General features: G+C 43.6%; 1 protein-coding gene across 3 annotated transcripts in view; it reads right to left on the bottom strand.

The window, feature by feature from the left end:
• btbd7 (BTB (POZ) domain containing 7) overlaps positions 1–15,878 on the bottom strand; it is a 29,645-nt gene extending 13,767 nt beyond the window's left edge. Inside the window, exons 1-4 of one of the 3 annotated variants that reach the window (XM_080784453.1) lie at positions 15,435–15,878; positions 14,519–14,628; positions 9,420–9,638; positions 5,308–6,432 (exon numbers count right to left, since the gene is read on the bottom strand). In XM_080784453.1, the coding sequence (XP_080640579.1) occupies positions 5,308–6,432; positions 9,420–9,501 (1,207 nt within the window). In that variant the 5' untranslated portion in view covers positions 9,502–9,638; positions 14,519–14,628; positions 15,435–15,878. Of the gene's footprint in view, positions 1–5,307; positions 6,433–9,419; positions 9,639–9,846; positions 9,893–14,518; positions 14,629–15,434 lie in introns of those variants that run through there. The other 2 variants (XM_080784452.1, XM_080784454.1) reach the window with 2 other exon arrangements.
• Positions 15,879–16,367: the final 489 nt, after the last annotated feature.

Here is a 16,367-nt window from a genome sequence, read left to right as displayed (position 1 = left end):
GTCCTATCCGAGTACAAAACACTGGGAGAGGGGGTCCTATCAGAGTACAAAACACCGGGAGAGGGGGTCCTATCAGAGTACAAAACACTGGGAGAGGGGGTCCTATCAGAGTACAAAACACTGGGAGAGGGGGTCCTATCCGAGTACATAAAACTGGGAGAGGGGGTCCTATACTTTTCCATTTATGGTCCGTATCCAGAGAGCTGTAATTTCTAACATTACAAATAACACGTCCTTATTGTAGTTAAACACAGAGGTCCATTTGGTTACATAATTGTGAGCCATCATCCTGATGTCACTGCCTGACCACTCCCACCTTGTGGCCATGGCCCACATTAAGCACCCCCCCCCCCCATACAAAGTTCCAGGCAGGCAATTTCAGTCCTACCTGTTGGCACTGTTTCTTTATTGTCTATGTACTGTGTGATCTGTTTGTTTGCATGTTTTATGTATATCCTGATGACTGCTGTGCACAAAACAAATTTCCGAAAGGACAAATAAAGTATCTATCTATCTACACAACAATTTAATTCCCATTGACAATGAATGGATAATGTATGATAAGAAAAGTGTTCTCAAATACAAACTTTCTAATCAAATGTAAACTTTTCAAAGTTTTTTGACAAAATATCGGACTTCAGTAATCAGCGGTCTAAAATCGGGATCAGAGCGGAATATCCGCCAGTGGTCGGACTCTCCTTTTGCGTTTACAGAACACACGGTTTGCCAAAGCCACTTGGAGCATCGGCTGCATTGGGGGACGGGTGTAAACAGCATTTCTGAATGTCTGATTACTCAAGGACACAAGCTTTTATTCTACACAGACTCAGTAGTGCTCAGTCCAAATACATGAATAAGAAAGGCCAAAAGCACAGGAAGGGGGGGGGGGGGGGGGGGGGAGCAAAAAGAAGAAAGCGCCTGATGTCTCAGGCCACATTCCAAGTGAGCAGAAGAAAGTTGATGTTCTGTCCAGGAACAAAAGGAACTCATTCTTTGGAAATTAAATGTTGTCTTGAGTCTAGCTCAAAGTAGGCAAACATAGTACTGCCTTGCCTTCCTCTGAAATTATTGTAAAAGGGTACTGAAGGCGGTGTGTGTGTGTGTGTGTGTGTGTGTGTGTGTGTGTGTGTGTGTGTTGTTCCGAGTGTCACACACACCCCCCTGTGGTGTACTTGAAAAATTAATAAGGCTTTTAATAATTGGTTAGTGTTTGAACGTAGAGGCTTTTCGAGTGTCCTGAGACTTCGTAAGGAGGAACGACTTTCAGCTGTCAGATCTGCCTGCTCCTAACCTAACCAAAGGCCACTGAGGGACAAAAACAACTCTTTGTTGTGTCCCAGTTCCATAATATAATACAAACTAAATCTGACTGTTTTGAGTAATGCAGTGCATTCACACTGGAAAAATAAATGAATAATACAGTATATACTTAATTACTTGCTTGTATGTATGTATGCTAAAAGAAAATCCCTGGATTTTGAGTGCAGGGTTGATGGACACTATTGGCAGTTAATTAAGTCAAAGCTCTGCAATGTTCATCATTTCCTGCTATAGAAAAGGGGCAATATGTGAATATCTTGCACATACTGAATACTGTATAGTAGTATTAGTACATAGTTTGGAACTGGGACACATCACTTTACACATACGGCTGTATTTTGCGTGTCTTAAGTACCAGGTCTTATTCCCTAACTTGAGTAAACTAAAGACCTGGAGGCGTGATCAATGCCATTTGGCTATTCTGAGTGGCCAAAGAGCATTGATCACGCCTCCAGGTCTTTAGTTTACTCAAGTTAGGGAAGACCTGGTACTTAAGACACGCAAAATACAGCCCATTGTCTCTTAAGACAGACTGTTGACTCCGTCAAATTCAAGGAAATGAGGGCACTGTGGCTGTATTTCCTTTATGGTTTGACGATGGGTTCTCAGATTGCTTTACGCACAGATAGACAGAAAGTAGGGCGAGTGCATTGTGATAGATGCGAAGTCTCCTCCGCATAATAAAGCCCCTGACATAAGCCTCTCTGTCGCCTCCTGTGATAATTCAACAGCCATGACAGCCACTGAGAGATGGGGTCACACAAGGCTGTCACATGGAAATCAAATCACAGCTCCGCTCCGAGCTTCATTTGACACTTGGGCGAGCACGATATTTCCAGTCCAAGATGATCATGTTTATGCGCACAGGTTCAACCTAGTTATTGTTGTGTTCTTTTTTATGGGCACAAGTTCAACCTAGTTATTGTTGAGTTCTTTTTCAGGTTTTTTTTATGGGCACAAGTTCAACCTAGTTATTGTTGAGTTCTTTTTCAGGTTTTTTTTATGCGCACAAGTTCAACCTAGTTATTGTTGTGTTCTTTTTCAGTTTTTTTTTATGCGCACAAGTTCAAGCTAGTTATTTTTCTGGGTTTTGTTTGTTTGTTTCCACAGTAAAGAAATGGCTCCTACAGGTCAATCTTTAACCCATTTTAGGCGGGAACCCCTTTTGGTGTTAGCATTACGTTATGCTTTAGCTATTTAAAAATAGCAGATCTACAAGCTCATAGCGCGCCACCGAGTCAGTGGCGCGCTACGAGCTTGTAGGTCTGCTATTTTTTTAAACTGTCAGGATTTAAGACATTTTTAGAATCTGAGCTCAGGTCAAAATGCGTTAAAGAACCACCATTCTTCTGTGCGTTAGAATCTGATCTCAGGTCAGTGGGTTAAACAAGATTTGACCGTTCAGCAAATGTAGAGGAGACGGGGGGAGAGAATGGGCAATAACATGGAGCACCAGCATGGACAAAGATCGGGGACCTCGATAGTGTGACACTGGTTCACAACCTCAGACATCCCACCACATTCCACTATGGAGGTTTCATGGGAACTGATTAGAGGCGAGCTGTGCAGCTCTGTGAGAGAGGGAAGAGAGAGGATAAAAATACACTAGAGTGGGGTCTCGCTGAGGGGGTGTGGTTTGTGGATGACAGGAATCGCCTGCTTTCATAGTCCTTACGCTGCAAGAGTGACCCCGAGAGTGCCACTAGATTTAGGGAGAGGGTGGTGGTTTCTAACCAAGCTGTGCATTGTGTACATAGTCTGTGTGCATGTGTGTGTGCACAAATTCAGTGCTGATCACATTGATCAGTTCATATGGGCCAAGCATCTCTGTGCTCTTGAACATCAATAGCTGTGCAACTTGTGCTAGAGGTGTTCTGATCGATCGGCCACCGATCGGTGATCGGCCGATTTTTCACTCCAAAGACAAGATCGGTGATCGGCAATTTACCTGATCTGGAGAAACCCATCTTTTGTACCATTGAAGTGGTATAAAACAAAAGTCAATCAGATATAGTAATATTGTTTTGAATCTTTGTGACAGGCCTAAACATTCTGCCCTTCCGCGCCACACACACAGGAGGCACAGGAGCACCCATAAGTTGAGCGGTAGTCAAACCCAGAGATAGCAAAGTTTTAAAATAACGCGATTTTATGAATACATAAATTCCATGTTTATCGCCACCACTGTATCCCTGCACCTTCCTGTCCGAGTAGGATACATGCAATGGTCATTATCTGGTGTGCATGACATGTCAGTTAATCCTCATAGCTGTGTGACAGAGTGTAGGCAAAGGATGCGATAAGAGACCCCTCTGAGAGTCATGTAGCAGTTAGAACACATGCATGAATCACAGAAAACTATTCTCTGGTACATTTGCCTATATGTCAAGCAGGTTAACTAATATTCTAAAGGTTATTGTCTCCACCAGGCGGAAGGCATGGGGAGAGAGTATGTTTTGCACTCCGTCCATGTGTCCGTACGTACGTTACCAGCTAATCTCCAGCACCGTTAATCCGGTCGATGCCAAATTTTGCACACACACACACACACACACACACACACCTTGGATGCCAACGATGAACTGCTGCTCGAATATTTTCAGAACGGCCTGTTATAGCGCCACCAGGAGGCCGACTTTTGAAAAACATTATTTTTTACATTACTCCTCCAGATTCTGTCCAAAAATCCTCTATAGTCATGTGTTCAAGCCGGATCTGTCCGATATTTCATATTCCATCCTAATTGGCTAACAAGTTTGCAGGATTGGACTGTTTTGAACAAAAAGCCTCAAATCATGAACGCAGCGTGCAATTTACGTGAAATCTTTCACAGACTTTTCTACTAGGCTGAGGAATATATCCACGGGTGCACATACGCAGTGCGCCAGTGCGCATGCGTCGTCAAAACGTTTGGTGCGTGGTAGGTCAAAGGCATGGAGGCGCATTTGCACACCAACTGCTGAGAGACAGGGATTTAGAGAATGCTGACAGGCACTCAAAAGGAACTCAAATGAGATGTTAACATCCTTCCTGTAAGTAGACTTAGAAATAAAACTAGTGTTGACTAATCAATACAAGTGGATTAGGTGTACTAAGTGTAGCTTTGCATCAGCAGTTGTGGCAGGATACGAACGTCCTGCCCCCCCCCCCCGCTGTTTTAATCTTTAATTTAATCTCAAGCATGCACCAGAAGCTACATGGGTTTCAAACATATCTTTGGTGGTGTTTGGTAGGCTAATTCCTGACTGTACCCTTTGCTGTCCTCCTAGGGGTCATTCTTCAAGCCCCGCGGTGACAGCCGCCATATCAACATAATATAATGATGGATAGATCACTGATGAAGTCTTGACAGGAGCTGCGTGTATCAATATAAGCTGTCTGCCGCTGGAGACATGGACAAACCCTCCTGTCTATATCAATCTATCAGCCACTGCTGTGACACCCGTCACAATCAGCCATGCTGTTTCCATTTACACCAGCCTGGTCTGCAGACATATGTCAAGATACAATTTGCACAATCCACTTGTATGAGATGGGAGGACATCAAGGGAATGGGTCAACTCAACAAAATAGAATATATGAATCTTATGGAGGGAGACAGGAAACTTGCCAGGCCATGCTATAGCCCATAATGTGTTTAGAGAAAAAGTGAGGCCTTTATGAGGCCATCCATCCAACTCACATTGTTGGGTTGAAATCACGGAGCAGCAGTTAACATGACAGCCTGATGTTTTTTTTTTTACATTTGTGGTTCAGTCATTCAGGCATTTATCCACATTATCAAGACTGGTTTAGAGGATTTAATGCAATGCAGCATTCTGCCTCGCAGCTGAAACCGTCCTAGAATTCAGCCCCAATACAGCAGACAGATTACGAAAGGATGCTGAGATTCACTCAAACTGAACCCTGAGGCTGTAATGTGCACCAAGAGTGTCACTGATAGGCTGTGTGTGTGTGTGTGTGTGTGTGTGTGTGTGTGTGTCTTACCCTGAGCCAGCATGCTGAACTCCAGGAAGAGAGCTATGTGGTAGAGTTCCATAGCCTCCTCTGTGCGTGTGCTGGCCCCTCGTCCCCCCGCCACCAGGGCTTGCACCTCCCCCAGGCTGCCTGCGGATGGGCTGCCCCGCAGCACCAGCCCCAGTTCCACCACGTCCGTGTACATGCAATGCAGGATAACACGGACATACTTCCGTGGGATGATGGACTCATCCAGTACGATTCGCGTGGGTGTCTGCAGCGTGCGCTCTGTCATCTCCTCCCCTGTGCGGATGCGTCTCTGCAGGAGGTTCCTGAAGAAAGGCGAGCGTGCCGAAAGCACAGCCTTGTGGGCCCTCAGATCCTCATCCAGACAACTCGGCCCCACGTTGCCGCCTGGCGCCCCGGCTCCTCCTCCGTTACAGCTCTCCGCCATCTCGGAGTCCGAGGAGAAGCTGAGTAGAGCATCGTAGTAACACATGTAGTCAAACAGCCCCCTCATATCTGCCTCCAGGGAGTTGGGCGTTCCAAACTCCTCACTCAGCTGCACTAACACATCCACATTCTGCAGCCTGGTATCCTCTGCCCCGCCCACGCCAAACTCCCCAGTGTACAAGTAGTGAAGTAGGGCAGAGAACATGGGGACGTCGATGCCCGCTGTCTCAATGTCCATGAGGACCTCCGCTCCATAACCCGGGGAGGAAGACAGCAGCGTCTTGAAAAAGGGGCAGCGTGCCGCCAAGACGGCACGGTGGGCAGGGAAGCACGTGTCCTGGAAGATGAGGTCTACATCGGTGCAGTACTTGTGCTGGTAGAGGGCAGCAAGGTTCCGCTGCAGGCTGGGCGCCTCAGCCCGTGCCAGGCTGGCCTGGAAGCTCAGCTCCTTGAGGGATGCCGTGCCCTCGTATTCCTCCACCAGGGCGTTGGCGTCGCGAACGTCCCACCCCGACAAGAGTTCACGCATCTGGCGGGCATGGTCGGCCGAGCGGCTGGACTTCCTCCGTTTGATGAACCTCCTCTTGAGAGTGGCCAGGCCGAGGCTCTTCTTCTTCCTGTCTGTGGGACGCTCATGGCTGTGTTCCAAGCTGTAGAGCTTCGACTCCCAGCCGTAGCCATGCTGAGAGTAGGAAGAGGTCCCTGCAACACATATCACAAGTAAAGGTTAGCTTTGGGTTGTGTTTGGACGAAGAGCTTTACATATTGTGATTATTGTCTACACCAGACATACTGTATGTGGCATGTTTTCATAATTGTCCAGCTGCATTTCTTAAAAACAGCCTCCTTCTACTGGTTAGCCATTTGACCCTAGGCTTGAGTCCTCATTCTTGGAAGAACACAGAAAAACAGTGAATCTAAAAGGATTGTGACGTGACGTGAACTTGACGTAAAGCAGACCAAGTACACCAGTAAGACGCGCAAACGCGGGAAGCGAACGCAGCTCGTACATATTTGTTTTTTTTTAAGATTTATTTTTAAGTTCTTTTTTTAAGTTAAGTTATTTTTAAGTTAAGTTTTTAACTTAGCCATAACCATATAAGGAGTCCCCAAAGCAGCTATACGTCCAAATATGGAGTGTGTTGCATCAATCACAAACAAATCACTCAGCTATATGGGCACAAAGGGGGGACACACGGACACACACACAGACATGATCTGCTAGGTCTCATAGTAAGTGCTCACTGCGTTCGCAATCACTGCGTTCGCAATCACCAGCAGTTTTCCAAGTATAGAACATTTAACCCATTCTGGGCGGGAACCCCTTTTGGTGTTAGCATTATGCTATGCTTTAGCTATTGGTTGATTGACGAGCTTGTAGGTCTGCTATTTTTGAAAAATTGAAGAACGACTGACATAGAAACATAGCTTTTTCAGAAAACTGTCAGGATGTGAAAGACATTTTTAGAATCTGATCTCAGGTCAGAATGGGTTAAGTGGCTAATGTTGAATTTAATAATGTTAACACATCTTCACACTGACTGGTGTTTAGTCTGCAGGGCTGACTGGTAGAAACCCAATCTGTCTCTACCACTCTGTGGTGTGACCAGCTAAGCCAGGGCAAACACACACTCTACCCTGACCCAGCTACCAAAGCAATGGGATCCATTTCAACAGAAAATTCAAGGCATCTCCTTATTTCCTTTTTTGCTAAAACCTCAGCAAACTCAAAAGTCAATTAGGTCATATAAAAGTTTGACCTGCTTTGTGTCACTCAATGAACTTGAGTCCATTCACCACAAAGTCAATTATACTCAGTTATAGTCATTGTTGGCATGAGAGGAGGGACTCTTACGTCAGAGGAAGCCTCTCACTCTCTCTTTCTCTGTCTCTGTCACCATGACCCACATAATAATCATTCTAATACTGTACTGTGACTCCAGCCTGGGACAGTTCGGCCAACATGAGCCCAGAGCAAACCTCAAAGCTCTCAGAGACTGCAATTTATTTTCCCTACCTTAAATTTCAAGCCTGGGGAAAAACATCTGAATAATTGATTCAACGTCAGTAAACAGTAAACACGTAAACAGTCATTGATTCAAATCCAATTATGCCTCTAAAGCAGGAACATCCACATTTATTGGGGGAGTTGTGACTCGGGTTGAGTGGTCATTCGGGATCCGAGAGGTTCCTGGTTTGATCCCTTAATAATTGCCCTTCAGCAAGACACTGAAACTGATGGGGTGGTTTGGGATGGCAGCCTCCACCATGTGTGAATAGGTGAATAAACAGTAATACACAGTGTAAAGCAATGGATTTTCTTTTGCACAGAGGGCCACAGGCCAGGTTTTAACATGGGCAGTGGACCATGTGCCAAAAGGATTCTAGTGGACATCTGTTGTATGCCTCTTAAATTACATTACAATCTGCACGGTATCACAAACAACAATTAAAAACACATCCTTTGTGATAAATGTATAAGAAATAAGAATGTGGTCAAATTGGTGATAAAAGTTATAAAGTATATAATACATTTGATCAAAAGATCAGAATGCTTTATCTCATTCAAATCATCAATGGTTGTTATACCTAGCTGTTTGCAGCTGAGGCACATAATCTACGGTACAACTGAAAGAGCCGTCTGTGAAGCAATCTTTTCACATGCATGCTTGCTTCTCTAGCACTGCAGTCGAGCCAATAACAAAAGTACCCGATTCTAACAAGCAGCATATGGACACAAAGACACAGCACTAGTACCATGACTCGACTCTACTTAATGACTTACCAGCCCAACAACTTGTTAGCACCCTTTATCACAATCTCATCAACAGTTACTGTACAATGCAAAGAAAAACAAGGCCTAGTATGGGCAAACATGAGACTATGCAAACAAGATCAGCAAACTCTGATTTAGTTTTACCAGACTGTTACATGCCGATTGCATTTACTGTAGTAATCTACAAACACACCTGGTTGCAATTTAATTCAGTACTATAGGGGTTGCTCATGCAGTTAGTGCACATACTGTAGTGCTGCTTGTGAGTTGTGTCTTGCGAGTACCCAAGTTCGACCCTTCTCCTTGACCTGTTTCTCCACATTCTGCCATAGAGAACATAATTGCCAAGCCAAAATCTCAGTAATATAGGTGTAGCCAATAGTGGCTCTGTGGGAAATTCATTGATCATTATGGGAAGTATTTGCAAATAATGAACTACAGCCAGACTTTGGAAAGATATTCTCTAAAACGTCTTAACACCATTAGAACAAACATACAGGCATCAGGGAGGCACTCGGAAATGGCCATCAAGAACACCTCCATTGGGAATTAATGAAAGAGATTGATGGATACGACTTTGGATTGGGAATAATGGTACAGGCAGTGTGACGATGGTTGAACAGTTCCCTGTGAGAAGCGCCAGAGAAAATAAAAATCTAATAGAATACAGCTTGAACATTTCCAGTCAAGCAAATCAGTCACACATGATTTTCGTTCCAGAAGTGATAGGCAGGCTGGGGAAAAAGTAATGTCTGACTGACAGTCATGCGTGTAAAGCGAGCATCCATCGATCACGCGCTAATTGAAAATGCATTCATAAAAAAAAACTTTATGGCCATCCAAGTTGACTTTGAAACATCATCTCAAGTCAATGATTCAAACCACAGCATATTGTGTTAATACAAAGACCTACCTATGAATGTCTGCTGTGCCTGTGAATTTCCCCCTATACGAGGAGAGCATGAGTGCGGATAGCTTGATCCATTGGCACCCATCCTCAGTTCTCTTCACTTGCTGTTCGGGGGTCCCCCCTCCTGCTGAGTCATTCTGTCCAGTCCTCAGCAGTCTGCGCAGTGGCTCAGGCGCTGCTCCTCTGAAGCCTCTTCAGAGCCCCAAGCCCAGCCTGCCATACCTGGGAGAAAGAAGAGTAAAGAGACAGAAAGGAAGTAGTTTAAGTTTGAGTACTTGAATTCTGAATGTGGAGTAACCTCCCTCTGAGGTATATGAGAGATATGACATAGTTTTGTTTGTTCTTTTGGGGGTTGGGTCACTGATAACAAATTACTGGGAATGTTGCAGATGGTAAAACGAGTGAAATGTAATGTATCACTATCTTTCACATCGTTTTCAGCCGCATTGATTTCCACTGCAACATGAAAGCTTCCTTGATTCCCCCCCTCCTAAAATGCAATAGATTTTGGTCTTTCTATTTTTATGTGACACTGCTCATCAGGAGGAAGACCGTCTGTCTCTGTTCAGCCTCCAAACACCACTCCACGGTGTCTTAAGTTAACAGAGACTTCCTCTGCCTGGCCCTCAGGAAATACTGACTGGCAGGCAACAACAAATTTAACGCAGATGTACGGTGAGCTGAGCAGGAAGGCACAACCTAGCACCACCCACTCTACATAACTCCTAGTCCACCTCCCACACATCTCTCTTTACAGATCAAGCTCTGGCTTGACCCTGAAACACGCTCTACTAAACCTGCTCAAACCTGACTGAGATGTTGCTTGTTTGACAGAAAAGTTTCACGCTTTTCAGACATGATTCATTGATCACCTGTGTGTGTGTGTGTACTGTGTGTGTGTGTGTGTGTGTGTGTGTGTGTGTGTGTGTGTGTGTGTGTGTGTGTGTGTGTAAAGATCGGTTTACCTCGCTTAACCAGATTAGTGGACACGATTTGTCATTCTGTGAAGCAAAAACAAAGCTATTTCACCCAAACCTTAATCCCTAACATCTAAACAGTCACGACACATGCACAGCCCCTCTCGTCTCTCTACTACTGGGAGGCCAGACTGAGAGCAGGGGTGTGATGGGAGATCTGCTTTATCTCAAACTGCAAGTTTTTTTTCCTGCCCACCACCATGCTAATAAATCACAATGTCTGCCCCCATAGAGCCACACTGACTGCAACCTCCCAAGGGCTCTATGGAAAAACCACAGCCAAACACCACACACACGCACGCACACGCCAAGCTTCACAGGGAATTCATTTGGACAAAATTGGAGATTAAATTTAAATATGTAGGATAGAGAAGCAACCCCTTGAGATGTGTCGTCTTGTTTACAAAGGCATGGGGGGTGAAAAACAATGCAACCAGTACCACCACATCAGTTGAACACAAACACACTGGGAACTGGTTCTCTGCTACACAGAAGAACCAGAGCTAAAAACACACATTCAACTGTTATGTCTGAACCAAATTGAACTTCATCTGCAGTGCAGGATGCAGAAAGAATAATGTTCAATAAGAGGCGTCCAGCATTATCTTGTAACATAATCTCTCCGATCATGCTGAATAATTCCAGCCGCTTCTGTGAGTTACAACTCTGTGTGTGGCTGTTCTGAGTTCAGCGCAAGAACAGAGGAGGGCAATGCCACAGACGGGAAGGGCAGAGGCCAGCCTGGCTGGAGTATGCGTCTCTAATGAGAGCTGACAGGAGAAAGACTCACTCCCTACCCCCACAGATCTGCACCCTCCTTGCGCGCACACAACTAGAGACGAGAGACACACAGCAAATGAGACAGAGACGAACACATATAGTCAGAGATGCTACCGTCAAAACGCACACCTTGCCTTTACTTGGGAGGATCATTGTATTTAAATCAGCCACTTACAGAGGTATAACAGACCGACCTCCCGCCTCCCACAGCACATTACCATACAAAAACGATTGGCAGAGGAACAGAGAGGACTGATGTATTATTCAAATGACAGTCGAGTCACTTTATCAATCATTTATATGGATTTCTTCATCACAGCTAGAAAAAAAAGGAATAGGAAGGCATCTGGGAATCTTTCTGTTCACACTGCCTCAAATTCAGCCCTTCAGTTCCAGTGCAGATCGTATCAGAACTTCACTGCTGCCCATCGCCCCATGCCATCACTCAGCTACATAAACACACATGACCAAACATTTGCATGAGGGTGACAGTGGCGATGGTGATGAACATGAACTAACAAGGGCTTGATAAAGTTGAAAGAAATATTTGGACAACAAGCAATACATAAATAAGTCATACACAACATTATTGGTGTCAAATTGTTTGATTAGGCTAAAGTCTAGTAGATTAATCTAGACCCACCCCCCCCCCCCTCTTGAACGGGGGGGGGGGTTCAGTATTTTTCAATATCCCCAATTTCCCACTATGGATCCTTCTCAATTATGACTTCTAGATCTAGACTATTTAAAATGGCCTATTCTTAGAGCTTCCCCTGACCCAAGGAAAATCCCATGAATGAGTTGAGAAATAAACAACCTTTCACTTTTATTTTATTTTTATAGCCTCTAATGTTTTCACTGTCACCATGCCAGTATCACAGCAGAAATATGGAACATTCTTGAATCCCACAATGCTTTGTCCTAAAATTAGACAGTGACATTTAATTAAAGTGTCTCTCACAAATACAAGGCTTTAGTTTTTAGCTTTGCTTTCTGCTACACTAAATCCATCAGGGACTTTCTGCTACACTAAATTCTCCAACAGGGAATTTCGGTCCCAACTCCCAATCGTTAACATGTTATTAGCTTATATCTCATTAGAGCACTTTTGTTTATACTTTTACCTTCATAAAAGGGAAGAAAATAAGAACTGCAGAGGATTTATGAAATAATACCTGGTAATAATGCGACAGATAATCTACTCAATCTACACCAGTCTGTTCCACATACACAATGCCCTACCTGGAAAAATCTAATTTGTAAACATTTCTGCAGTCACATAAACTGTGAAGTGACCAGTAGGCAGGCACAGTCTGTCATTTACTTGCTTTGCCAACCAAGGGTTGAAATAATACTGGCTGGGTAATCATAGACTGTACAACTCTGGATATTTGATACAATCATAAGCGTTGCTAAAATGGTCATAATGAGCACTGCGGTAGGGATCAGAAACCAGGACATTTAAACACTGACTGACCTCTGTGGGATTGATGTGTGTGTGCACCGTCTCTGCAGCAAGTTGCACAAGAGGAATGAATATAGGCCATGAAGTACCGAAACAAAATGGAATAAATTAAACCCTCTCAAATAATAATGTCATGTCACAATTTTCTCTAAAAGATTCAACTCTAGGGCAAAATAAGACCGCTTATCTCTGCAATGCTCTTGCCAATCAGACCAATCAGTCCAACAGTGCATCCGGTTGTTGAACTGATTACAGTCTCCGTCAGGACAACGACAGGAAACTATCAGAATGGACTGGAAAACATCAACACTAAAACGACAGAGGAAACACAAGTGTGAATGTCACCAGATGACTCATGACAGTGAGCCTCTGGATTAACCCGTGTCAATGAGCACAGTGAACCATGGCATTACCAGCCAGAACTTAACCACAGCATCCCTAGATTTTTGGCAAATGTTCGTTTTTTTTTACATTTTCCAAAAAAAGCAGACCGGCTATTTCCTCTATTAATGGTACAGCAAATATTATGCTTAAGAAATTGTTCTTGGAAGGGTAGGGCTGTAACGATTACACATTAAGTTGACAATTAATTGTCACACAAATAAACAATTGAAATGTGTTTTTCATTGAAAATTCCGTTTATCTATTAGGTTTCGTAAAAAAGAAATCACACCTGTGTGAACTGAGTGGTGCAACTCCCCTCTACGTCTAATTGCGTTTAGACAATTATGTATAGACAACCCTATTTAAAGGGCAAGATTTTGTTTTACCATAATCCATTCTTTCTATTGTGAGGACATGTCAATCTGGCATAATGATATACCGTAATACTTCACAATGCATTCTGGGTGCTGGAAAATCGCAGCTAGGCTGGTACTTAAACGTGTTGTTTTACATATTCAGTGCCTTTGAGAGTGAGCACTCAACACAGTTATCAGAATGATTATCACACGTTTTCTTTGCAATAGGATTCAGGTTCAAATCAAATCATGCATCTCAGGATCCACATGGAAATGGCATGGACTTCATGTGGCCATCCTGTGACATCAGCCATCTATGTGTCATAGATTCTATGACATGTGACGTACAGTATGTATTACTCAAAATTTGGTAAAAGGCTACTTTCAGCCCAATAAGGGCACCATTGATTTCTATTATCAAATTAAATAAGTTATTTCAAAAGTCTAATCTGTGAAAAAGCCCTTTAAAGTTGAGCATCATTCTGACAACACTGAAAAAAGTGCATGTCAATTATACCAAATATCTACAGAACCAGTTTGTTTATTGCACTGATGCTTAAACAAATGCCGACCCACAAATAAAAAGGTAATATAGTGCTTTAAAATGCTTCCTAGTGCATCATGACCTTTGGGTCTATGACGTATCAATACAGACAAGAATGAACGAGAAGGCTCTCAGTCAACTTGCCACGGAAAATTAACAGGGGCATCAATTTTAACCAGAGTGCACAGCAGCACACACACATACTCTTAATGACTATACATACAAACACAGCCAGAAGGTCCACCTCCAAATGGAATAAATGTGTTCTCGGAACACAGTGATGAGAGCTGTTTTAAGTGAACTCAAGTCTAATGCGTCTTGTTACGTTCTCTATCCAGTTGGCCAGTGTAAACAGCATTCAGGCCAAAGTCCAGCGCAAACAACTACTGCAACAAGACAAGTACTTGTGAGCACACAGCCCTTAGGCTTGTGTCATTCTAGAACTCTGACTGCAATAATTGCATGTGATTATGTAGCCCTGGAGCACTGACATTATGCAAATTCTCAACCTGATAAAAAATGAATGTTCATAAAGTCCAACCAAAACACCTATTCACCCAAAGCCATTAAAGATAGGCAGGCAATAATGGGCGTACCTGTTAAATGGGGTGCTTGGCTTGCAGAATCCTGAGCCTTTACACAATTTCATTGAGATTACCAAAGGATTAACACTGCATATGGCTCCTCGCCATTACAATGATGAAACCTGAAGACAAAATGTACATAGTCTAAAAAACAATAACTTAATAAAAACCCAGTCATAACACTTAAATCATGGGCAACACAGTTCACCTCTATCACTTATCTAAAGTAGCTGAATTATATGCAGTCGTAAAGCACGGTAGGCTACTTCCAAGTATGACCAAGTGTTATAAACAGCCAGGAGGAGTATTATGTAGTCCCTCTGCAATGGCATTGAATGTTTTGAATGTAGCAATTGAATCTCGATACATACGGGGGATGTGTCATCTCACAGACTTGTGTTACCATAGCATGAACCATCAACAACTATTTGACACAGTGGCAATAACCAGCAACATGTAAGCTAATATTGAACCACTACACAAAAATATACAATCATGCACAGAGCCCACTGGGAAGGAACGGGTCCTATCATGTGCTGAATGCAGCTTTTATAAAAATCAATGATGTGCAAAGGCTTTGTTGGTAGCCTACCATCCAGCACGGAGCTATTGTTGCTTTAGGCTTCTTGTAGGCTGTCGTTGCACAGCGGAAACCCTATCAAAAGTGATTATCAGAACAAATACGTGGGATGTTTGCTTTATAGCCTGAAAATATGCGAGGAGTAGTCCACATATTTTGTTACAGCCCAGCCACACGAAAAAATATCCACCCAGAGCCCTGTAATTAGTAGCATATCCTAATAGCCCTGGCTAAAAGGTAGGCTATGTGTTGTGTTGTGTCGCTGTGACTTAATTCACCCCAGCGAAGAAGATTCACTTCAAGTGACATTAAACACAACTGTTGGAAGCGTATTTGGACATTATTTACCACAAACTCGAGAGCGATCGACCCATTATTCGTCTGCTTTAGCCCTCGTAGCTTCCGTAGTTGTGACCCAGTACAGCAGCCGACTCAAGTTCTCCCTGGCTGGGAGAAAAAAAAATGCAGCTCAACACCTTCTTTTTCCAACTCCAATCATTACGCACGGATCGACGTCAGCGTCCACGGTCCGTTCCCGATCTGTTAGGATTCCCACTTACATCGACTTTTCGACACATTTGCGGTGTTTTCTGCGACAATTTAAACTAAAGCGTTTTTGTTCTCCTCGGTTCGGTTAGGTATTTCCCCCATAGCAGCACAACGCCTGGTTGGTTGGGTGGTTGTTATGGCCTCCTATCCCAGCACTGTATGCTGACTGGCCAAGATAGGCCCGACAAGCACAGTGATGTGGTAATAACACATTTGCGAGCGCCCTCTAGCTGTGCGTATTACACTCGGGTCCAATTGCAGTCTTGCACACGATTTTTGTGTATAAAATAATCATTCACGTTTTACACAAGCAACAAAATCAAATCACAACGTGGTTGTCTCTAGTCTTTTTTTTTCCGGAATGTGTGACGTGACCCCACACAAGCCATAGGCATTCCTTAAACTACTACTGTGACCTAGCACTGCCACCTATTGGTGGGTGGTGGAAACCATCTACAGACCGGTATACTGTGAACACAATACTTAATATTAGACTTTCTTTTACAGGCATGACATTAACTTTTCAGGTAGAATTTACCAGTATAGCCAAGCACAATCCTTGTAGGTACCGTACTACATTCCTCTCCTGCAAAATAAATGTTGTCCACAACATAAACGTGCATTCCCTGTATGACAGGCCTTTACTGTTCCTAATATATGTTAACGACATGACATCAGCTTGTGACTGCAACTTGTTCCTGTTCGCAGACGACTCAGCACTGCTGGTCTCGG

This window comes from Protomyctophum bolini (genome assembly GCF_963924005.1).
Source record: "Protomyctophum bolini genome assembly, chromosome: 15".
In the NCBI taxonomy this organism is placed as follows: domain Eukaryota; kingdom Metazoa; phylum Chordata; class Actinopteri; order Myctophiformes; family Myctophidae; genus Protomyctophum; species Protomyctophum bolini.
Note: the sequence above shows the minus strand (reverse complement) of the source record. Positions and strands in the feature narration are given on the sequence as shown.